The sequence below is a fragment of the Schistosoma mansoni genome, chromosome 1 (assembly GCF_000237925.1).
Source record: "Schistosoma mansoni strain Puerto Rico chromosome 1, complete genome".
In the NCBI taxonomy this organism is placed as follows: Eukaryota; Metazoa; Platyhelminthes; class Trematoda; order Strigeidida; family Schistosomatidae; genus Schistosoma; species Schistosoma mansoni.
Window position 1 is genome coordinate 59,417,635 of NC_031495.1, and position 10,929 is coordinate 59,428,563.

Sequence of the window (10,929 nt, forward strand, 5' to 3'; positions counted from 1 at the left end):
ATTGAATATTGTGTTTGCAGCAAAATCAGATAAATAGTATGGTAACTCAAAAGATAATCTATCACTTATATTACCGAGAGTCTAAAACTATTAGTAGTTGTGTTTATGAATTAAAATCTGTCTTCCATCTTTTGGTTCGAATAAAGTATAAGTCTTTTTTATGATTTTGTTGATCTTCGACGAAAAGTGTTGACAATTTATTATGAAAAACCTTGATTTACAACCAGTGATAACAAGAAGACAACTAAATGAATACCTTTTTGCGTAAATCAGGCTATCGCATGAATAACTGACGCTATTGTACAAAAGATGAATTTCATCTTGAACAGTGATGCGCGAACTTATTAGAATATCTCACAAAGATCATCACCTGTGCTAATTTACCCAAAACGAGTAACTTGAACATTTGTAAAACGTATGTTCACCCCGCTTCTCACATCACTATTCAATATAATTTAGAATGTGATCCGACTCGGAAAAATTCCTATGTGATCAAATGAAGATATTTTACAAGGCCATACAATCAACAACTAATAGGTCGTTTGGGTATTAAGTTTATTTTTCGATATGCTGGCACAAGTAAAAAAAAGTTGTTCGCAAACCGAATAACAGCATATAGGAAACCAGTACTGGTCTTGTAATAATAATAATAAACATCTCATTGATATGCTTCTTTATCGTGTAGACTTCTGTTGATTTTTTAATTCTTCCGTTGATCGTTTACCCACAACTCATGGTATATAATGAAAATTAATCGTTTTACAGGTATTTCAGATTTTAAACTGTTCCTAACAGTTTTAATTTTGATGTATCTATGCATAAGATTGTCAACAAAGAGAAATCTATCTAACGTAACTTCAAATAAAGGGTTTTATTTGAATTATGATTTTTTTGACAAATATTATAATCCGATAGCAAGATTCTATGTAAAATGAATCAAAAATCATGGTTGATTAATTCGGATAGAGTTTGAATTTGCGGGAGGATGATGATTTGTGTTAAACTCATTCAGAGTTTCCTTTATCAAAAGGATAATATATGTAAGATAATTAAAAATGGGAGAATAAACATTCACGTTTTTCTCTTAGTTATATGATCGTAGATAACAACTTGAAGATACTTGTCAGTTTCGATTATTGTTCTTTTGGAATTATCGCCAGGGGATGCAGCCTGAAATTTAAAAAAATAAAACAATGCAATATTTAATTACAAGACATATGGTGTAGAGAAAGTAGCGTTTTTGTAGTATACTAAATTCAGGGACCAACGTTATTTATTTGTAGAACAATCTACAAATTATTCAGTGGCCATGAAATTATAAAAACGCTTTTCAGATGTAATTGTTCATATTCATTGAAAAATATAAATTCAAAACTTCGGGGTATGTTGGTTCTTTCATAAAGATTGCAAACTAAGGGAACAATTTAATTTTAATGATACAATCAAACCAGTAGTTAGACATTCATTATGCTGAAAAAGTTTGAAAATATATTAAATAAATAATAATACTGGATTGAAGTTATACTTAATGTTTGGTTTTAGTCAAATTGTCTACGCAAATCTTATGATTGGTACAAGGAATTGATATGCAGTAATCAATTCCTTACCTATTTTTTAATTTGATTTGAAGCTAAACAAATTTACATCAAACCTAGTTAATAAGGTTTGAAAGTGTGGTAATGTACAGTTTAAAATATTCTGCTATTATCCATAAATGCTTAGTTCTGTCATATGCTTGATAAGAAAGCCTGAAATTCTAATGTATAGTGAGCTATTAATAAAAGCCTAAGAGATTCAGAATTGAATAGTGTTAGAAATTCATACACGTTTTAGATAAAAACTCACAAAACAATAACTTACAGTCGGATCGAAATTTAAAATTTTTCTATCACGTTTGTTCTTCAAAAGAAGGCCATTAGGATTTTCTGTTATAACAGTATAATTTGGTGATGAATTGGCTACAACATTGTGAGTTTCCCAATTGTAGAAACTAGGAATTAAGTTTATATATATATAGAAATGCATGGAATTTTCTTACTTCAAACAGTTATTTACGCATGGAATCATATCAATAAAATCCAATTTAGGTGTTAATTTACGATAAGTGTGTGCCATTGTATGCGAAAGGGATAAATTACTTAGTCAGTAGATTGAACTTAAGGCAGTTATAGATAAAAAGGTGAATAGGGCTTCATTCTCGAGAATGCGATTAAAATTCTAAACCTGAGAACTATGAATTAGAAATATTGTATTTATAAGAATAAAAGTGAGCATTTTAAATACGTGCTACGGGATTATTTCAAATCTCTGGAAACGTAGAAATGAAAAGTATATCGTCAGAAAAACCGATTAAATACATCATATCGAGCAGCCATCTTCGATGTAAAGACTATTTTATGTCTCACTCTGGTAGAGTTAAGTGAATTTTTGTAAAAATGTCTAGTCTGATTATTTTGTCAGTGTTTTAAACGACTCTAGTGTAAATAAACTTCCTTAGCTAGAATGGCTTTATTTGACAAAACTTTAGTGTTTGAAGGAGTTAAATGACTGAGTATGAACCCGGAAGTCAGTTAGTAATATGCACATTATAAACTAGGATATTTTTGCACCGCTTTAGGTTGCTACATCACATTAACAAAGAGAAATGAAATTATCATCACAAATGCCAGATTAGTAGAGGTAGCAGTATCGGTAATAGTAGAAAATGTTAGATACATAATGATGAAATACCTATAAATTGATTTCGGGACTCGTGATCTAAAAAATAAGAAGACTAGATGTACCTGGACCATCACGAACGATTCTGAGCCGTAACATTCAGCTTCTACAACCATTGGTTATGATTATCACTGGAGTCCTAATTAGGTAGTTTATATTTACTAATATGGCTGTCATATAAATAATTTCATAAAGTGCTATCACGTATTGATTTTTAGACTCTACCTTCCTTATAACTTGCTCCTATGCTAGATAAGATCTCCCGTCGAGATAGGCGGTAGTTTGGCTTACGTGGTGCATATCCAAACCACCTCAGTTGATGAGACTTCATTACCTCATCAACCGAATAACCACCTTCATTTAAAATCCTATGCTTAACATTAGCATTGCTCGCTTGATAGTCCAAAAATACGCAAGTTATGTTTCGAAAACGCCAACAATCAAATCGAAGTAAGTTTTAAATGCCCTTTAATCTTAATGACCATGCTTAGCATCTATAAAGTAGGACAAAGCTTGCTGCTGCACAGTATATTTATCTTTCGGTTATCAGACCATATTTTGAGTGACACATTTTGGTAAAGACCAACAAAGCTTTCTGAATCTGCTTTGAGACTTGATCATAAACGCATATGGATCAACAGTTTCAATATTACTAATAAGTTTAATTACTGCATAAGTATGGTAACGCGGTTGATCCAGTAGAATTCTGTGGCTCTAGAGACAATTCATTTGTTACCCATCTTAACATGTTTTTCAGTTCCTGTACTTTGATTCTTTTGGGAACAGAATGATATAATCATGGGATTTTCTGAATAAAATCTTAGAAAACTAATTGCTGTCTATTAAAAATAGTAAAATTGACTTACTAAGCAAATTAAACACATTGTTTTACAATATACCTTAGATCTCCTGGTCTTGGGAGCAATTTTTTCTTTTCTTTAAAGTACACTATAAAGTCTTCAGTTTTTAAACGATGTGCATAATCTATATAGCCAGATATTTCTTGGCCACGTGAATTCTGATCTCTAATAAAAATAATAGTCTGAAAATATAAAAATTTAAAATGCAATGCAAGAGTTAGATATAAGTTGATTTAAAAAAGTATATTGTTGAGGCAGCTGTTGAAAGGTTAGCGAAATATTATCAAGGTGATCAGACTGAAGTAAATAAAATGGGTCCTAAGTTTAAATTTAAGTGGGTGATTATTAAAAGCTTGAACCAGTAGGATGGTTTATAAAAAAAGCAAAATGTAAATAATGGGCTGCAAATAACTCAGATGACCAATGTTTTATTCATTTTGTTTTAGAGACAGGAGTTACAAATATCAAATGTTTTGTGGCTGTCAGCCCTGAACTTTCAGGCATGAAAGCCATTTGGTCAGTTAATTTTTGGATTGTGTTGGTTATCATAATTAAGCAATTCGTCCCTTCAGTCAGCAACTCTCTATTTAGGTACATAGTTATAGCTAAAAAGGGATTTCAGGCTAGTTGGGTAAGAATAAGAAATCAAGCTATACAACTGAGGATGACACTAAGTCGAGATACATATCTAGATCACTAAATTAGTTATTACAGTCTTTCACCATTGATACTTCAAGGGACGTATGATAAACACTGTGAAGCACGAAGATGAGGGCCACATGGAACATTTTCAGATAGCTTAAACGATGACCTGAATTGTTTGACCGTTATGAGATTAAAGTTAAACCTTTAAATTCTTTACTTTATGGTAACGGATTATAAAGTGTTGTATGCTTGATGGAAACACATTCATCACGTATATCTTTAAAACTAATGGATGGAAAATTCTTATATCTGATGAAGTTTCAACATTTAAAAATCTAAGGCCACTTTTAGTTTTGCAGAATTCTAAATTCTTCAAATTTAAAAATTGCCAATCTATGTTTTTACAGCTCTGTAGATACATTCTGACTTCAAATGATGACAGTGATGATGAAATGTAGGTTTAAATTAACTTCAGATATATCCTTCCAAATGAGCATGACAGAAACAATTGGAAATAGCAAGTTGATTACGAATAGTGTTGAGGGAGCAACAATTCTTACATACGTTTTGCCGGACAGAAAAGGAAAACAAATAAATATTCATGGGGTGCAGAGTACCAAAATTTGAAGACTAACTCATCAATTACAGTCAATGTATGGTAGCTCAGCTGTACTGACATATATATACGAGAACACACATATAATAAGATATGCATGAACAAACATAAATAACTACGCCCATGCAAGTTGGTGCTGTTGCGTAGTATGTTGTCCGATTTCCATAATGATAAAAAGTCTTTTTATACAAGAGTCAAACCAACTACTAGACTGACAAGATTGAAAATGAAACAGTAATTTATCAACTAAAAGGAATAGGGAATGAACGATTTCTGTTGTCCAATATATCACATACCATCAAACCAAAAACGATTAAAAATGACAGTTAACAATGAGCTTTGGGTTGATCCTCTAATTAATTTACTTAATATTTTGTCATACATTTTATGCCGACTTTCACAAAGATATCTTTAAACAGCCAATGTATGGTCAGATAGTTTATAATGTTTACAAAAGTTGTCAAGTGATCTAAATAGCTGAAATTCGCTCAGTAGTTTAAAATTTACTACCGCTTTTTTCAAAAGCTAAACAATGTTACTTACAGACATTTGACCAGTTCGATTAGAACCTTCCCGCTCAGCTAAAGCTCGAATAAGTGGACACGTTATCTTCAAACCGAAGGAAGACAATGCGCTGAAACGAACAGAAATTTTCATAAAGGCACTGATTTATATGCTTAGAAAGTAATTCTGAAAGATGATCCTGTCATAAGAGTTTGTTGAAGTGACTTGTCATTTAAGGTGGGACGGTAAAATATCTATTTTGATGACGCATATTGGTAAAAGATAAATTAAAGCTTGGGTGTTTGCAAATTCATATTTCAACATGTTAGGAAGAACAATCCAGATCATTCGAGTACAATGGCATAAAAAGGCTTTGAATATAAAAGGAAAGAAAGTGATTATAGAGAGAACCTAGAGTACAGTCTTAATCTGAAACACTACTTTAGTAATTATATGCTTCACAAAGCCTCTACTTTGACGCTATTTTTGGGATGAAGATAAATTCTAAGATGATAGACAGTACCACATTGTCATGGTAAACAATCCACGAGTTTCTTTTACTGGCCTGGTGGTTCTAAGGTATGAAATTAATATTTTTAAAGACATAGGCTTATTTACCATAAATAATCTTGAAAACTTGGTTGATTCTGTCAATGAATGTGAAGGTGTAGATGTGGCTGAGCTTCCAACTATGGTGCTTTAATGTTCAATAAATGTTTTAAATTATTTATTGGTAAAATACTATGAAATTTAAAATACATTGTTCTGTAATGGGCGGGTGAAATGTGGGCAAAATGTTAGGAATGTATGTTTTCTAAAGGTACAGCAATTCAAACGTGTTATACAAACTATCCTTTAACCAATTTCGATTATGGTTAATTTTGGTTAAGCTCTTTTATTAACGTATTTAACAGATATTGTCATTTGGATAGTAACAATTTGCATATTTCTTTGTACTGTTATGATCACTAGAGCACGTGACAGACTCTAGCCAAAACGTTGATTGCTTAAACATCATTTGATGACTCATCTTCCTCCCCATATATGTATGTACTGAAATCCTGTTATTAGCCTTTGCTTTGTCTTGCTGCGCACTTATGCAATTCGACTATAAATTTGCCTATGTAATTGCTTGCACTTGCCCTCTGATACTTACTCATGTGCTTGTAGCTTTGTGGCCTGCGTCATTTGATAATAAACTCCGTCCTGGGAGTCAGAAGGTCTTCATTTAGAAGTGTTATGAAGCATCATGGTGAAGGCTGAGTTCCTTCGGAAGCCATGAGGACGATGCCTCCTCTGACAACTAGAGCAACCATTTACCTAGGTACATGGAATGCTCGTACAATGTGGGATACTGGAAGTCTTCGAAATTGCTGCAGAAATGAGGGGATACAATCTAGAGGTGCTTGGAACCAGTGAAACACATTGGATGCAGGTTGGACAACAACGACTAGCTTCAGGGGAGCTTCTGTTATACTCCGGACATGAAGAAAAAAATGCACCAAGTGTACAAGGAATTGTATTGATGCTGTCCAAACAAGCACAAATGCACTTATAGGATGGGGACCTCATAGACACAGGATTGTCAAAGGCTCTTTCAAAACAAAGAAATAGGGCATTATGATGAATGCCATCCAACCAACGACTACAGTGAAGACTTTATCTATTCTATGATAGACCGCAGTCAATCGTCGAGAAATGTCCAACAAAGGACCTGAACATTCTAATGGGAGATTTAAAGGCCAAGGTTGAAATAGGCAGCACCAGATACGAAGACGTCATGAACTTGAGAAAAGGAACGAAAATGGTGGAGGATTTGCAAACTTATGTGCTTCCAACAAACTGATCATAGGCGGCACCATATTCCCACATAAATGCACAAACAAAGCCACATAGACTTCACCGGATCACACTATACAAAACCAAATCAACCATATTTGTATCAACAAAAGTTCAGAAGGATGATTGAAGACATGAGAATCAAGAGAGGAGTTGATATAGAATCAGACCATCACATGCTGGTCACCAAGATGAAACTGAAACTCAAGAAGCACTGGACGACGGCGCGGACAACATTACAAAAGTTTAATACGACTTTTCTTCGAGATACTGAGAGACTCAACAAATTCAAGATATCCCTCAGCAAAAGGTTCCAAGCCTATCATGACCTACTCAATGAAAAGGGAACTACTATGGAGATCAACTGGAAAGGGATAAAAGAGGAAACCACTTCAGCTTATCAGGAGGTTCTGGGCCACAAAAATCACCACCACAAGCAGTGAATCACTGTTGATACACTGGATAAGATTCAAGAAGGCAGCAATCAGCCGAACAAGAACAGAAAAAGCCAAGGCACAAGCCAAATACACAGAAGCAAACAAGCAAGTGAGGAGGAGCATCAGAACCGACAAATGTAAATATGTGGAAGATTTAGCAATGACGGCGGAAAAGGCTGAAAGAGAAGGAAACATGAGATAATTTTATGATACAACAAAGAAACTCTCTGAAAATTACCATAAACCAGAACGACCAGTGAAAAGCAAGGAGGGCAAGGTAATCATCAACATTGAAGAACAACGGGACAGGTAGGTAGAACACTTCAAAGAACTCTTGAATCAACCAGCTCCACTGAACCCACCCAACATCGAAGTAGCACCTACGGAACTCCCAACCGATGTTGGCCCATCAACAATTGAAGAGATTAATTTGGTCATCAGACAAATCAAGAGCGGCAAAGCAGCAGTACCAGACAACATTCCGGCAGAGGCACTGAAAGCAGATGTAGCAGCAACTGCAAAGATACTCCAGATTTGGGATGAAAAACAAGTACAGACAGACTGGAAAGAAGGACTTCTGATCAAAATACCAAGGAAAGGAGATCTCAGCAGGTGTGAGAATTACAGAGGCATCAGTTTTCTCTCAATACCAGGAAAAGTCTTCAACAGAATATTGTTGAACAGGATGAAGGACTCCGTAGACGTCCAACTTCGAGACCAGCAGGCTGGATTCCGTAAGGATCGATCGTGTACAGACAAATTCGCAACTCTACGGATCATTGTGGAACAATTAATTGAATGGAATTTATCACTCTACATCAACTTCATTGACTATGAAAAAGAATTTGATAGCGTGAATAGAACAACACTATAGAGGCTTCTTCGACACTACGGCGTGCCTGAGAAGATAGTCAATATCATACGGAATTCATATGATGGATTAAACTGCAAAATCGTACATGGAGGACAGCTCACTGACTCCTTTCAAGTGATGACTGATGTCAACTGCGTCACAAGGCAAGCCCTTATATGGGATCCTTAAGGCGGAATGAGAAGAGGAAGACCAAAGAACACATTGCGCCGGAAAATGGAGACGGACATGAGAAAAATGAACAAAAATTGAATAGAACTAGAAAGGAAGACCAAGGACAGAGTTTGTTGGAGAATGCAAGATTGATTTTGAAAATATGACCACTGATTCTACCCGAAAGTTTACCCCTCATCATTTTTTTATGATAATATTCATTCCACGATTTTAAAACTGGATGGTGGTATGTGTAGAAGTTGTGCAAGATTACTTCGAGGAAAATGGGCCACTTTTAGAATCCTTATCACGCGGTAATTTTTATGATAGCTACTTACACCCTGAGCAGCCGATAAAGGGGAAGTGTGAAGTGAATTCCACAAGAAAATAAGAGGTAAATAGGTCGGGAAGCTCCAAAAGGTCCCCACCTTCCATGGGGGAATAGTGGGACATTTCTCGTAAATATGCCACAGATATTCGGAGTTTGAATACACTTAAGTGTGACACCACTTTGATAGCATGACACCGACCAGGTCAAACCAGAAATCGAAAAAACGAGAGGTGCGGAGACATGTTTGTAAGGCTATCAATATGTCGATAAGCATTCTGTCTAAGCTGGTTAACGGCTGCAAGAGCTGCGTAGCACGGCGTACCCAACAATAATCTGATGCGAATATGTGACCGAAAACTTTCGGCTGAGTATATGTAGTAAAGCTAATGACGTCCGAATCAATGACAAAGACTTACAGAACAAATTATTTTGAGGATTTATATGCCGCTACACCCTTGTTTGTATCTGGATGTTTGAAGTGTCGCCCAGTTACCTGCATTTCGCCTAAATACACACCAAACTGTTTGGTTCTTATGTACGCCATTGTACAGCAGTTTAATGCAAAAAACAAATAAAATGCTCTGCAATTCAACTGAAAACAACAATCAAATTTGGTTATTGCCAGTGTTTAATATACCTAGTATTAGTAATGAAGACCAATATTGGTCTTATGCATGTTTACGAGTTTGCAAAGCATATACATAGCATAGGGCAGACCGAAAAAGAATAACAGATAAAAATTTACGCAGAAAAATATACAGATCAATACAACATACTTCGGAGACAAGTGAGAAAAAGTGAAAAGAGGTTCAGATGAGATACCCCGGCAATTTACTTTTTTTGTTGCTCTTTGGCTAACATCGCCTCCGCGAGTGCTTTCTTACGACTGTTGAACTCCTCACGTTTGAGTGTTTCACCTGATCCTCTGTAACCCAATTCAACAAGTTGTCGAGCTACTTCCTCATCCTTAAAATTATCAGTTAGCGAAAAAAATATGATAAACTTCTAAATAAAAAAGATCAGTAGCCGTTATCTGGGAATCAAGATAGTCCTCATATGTTTCAAACTGTGCAACCGCATCATCTATTCCGACCGATGAAGAGTTCTGATCATCCATGTTATTTGTCATCAAATTGTACCTCAACAACTTATACTTTTGCGTTTCATTACTACGTTTACCAATTGAAATGCTGCAGTTAAACAAACTGAAATCCAAATAAAAATGATCTTAACGCCACTCATTAGGTCAAACGGTTCCTAAAATAATTCAAATTTCTCCTAAAGTTTTGTATGTTAGGTTATGTCAGAAAATAAAACACACCAACGTTGAAATCACCCAACCTAGAAACCAGTGTCATAGGTGGCTATGACATGATTTTGTTCATCTGCTGGCTGATCCGTCGATCCGTCGTGGCATTCATAGCTTGTTCGCTTTACATAATTTATTGGCAGTTCTATGTGATCTGTGTAAGGAAGTGAAATAGGCTTATCTGGAAATGCCTAGGACTTTAGTAAGCTTTAGGCATCCTTTCTGATTAATGTAAGGAATTGAGCTACAATTTTATCATCCTTAACATCTTACCTGATCATATTCCAAATCTAAAATCTTTCAACGTATTCTTCGAAAGCTTCGGAATTTGAATGTAAAACCAACTCCACAATCACAGCCCATCACGACGCCAATATGATAATTGAAAGTATTCAAGTTGGTATACTAACTAGCAATACCCGAAAAAGTGAAATTCAAGACAGGTAGAATTAGATGAACGCAAATCAACGCAATGTATTTATAAATCGTAATAAGCGGGAATCCAGTACAAAGAAATCATTAGTACCTACAAATACCATACACATTCAAAAATGATGAACGAGATAGTACTGTTTTCACGGCATTTTGAATCACTCATACGATGGTGTTGCTTTATCGTACACAGAGCTGCAGATCATGAGTGCGT

The 10,929-nt window shown here is 35.1% G+C and overlaps 1 protein-coding gene across 1 annotated transcript; it reads right to left on the reverse strand.

Annotated features, from left to right (window-relative positions):
• Nucleotides 1-853: 853 nt before the first annotated feature.
• On the reverse strand, nt 854-10,091 carry Smp_121320 (hypothetical protein; the record flags this gene model as incomplete). The annotated part of the gene is made up of 6 exons (XM_018795039.1): nt 854-1,170; nt 1,861-1,990; nt 3,585-3,760; nt 5,383-5,473; nt 9,810-9,940; nt 9,978-10,091. 4 exons carry the CDS (start codon nt 10,089-10,091, stop codon nt 3,593-3,595), a joined length of 504 nt encoding a protein of 167 aa, XP_018649392.1. The 3' UTR covers nt 854-1,170; nt 1,861-1,990; nt 3,585-3,592.
• Between the last annotated feature and the right edge of the window lie 838 nt (nt 10,092-10,929).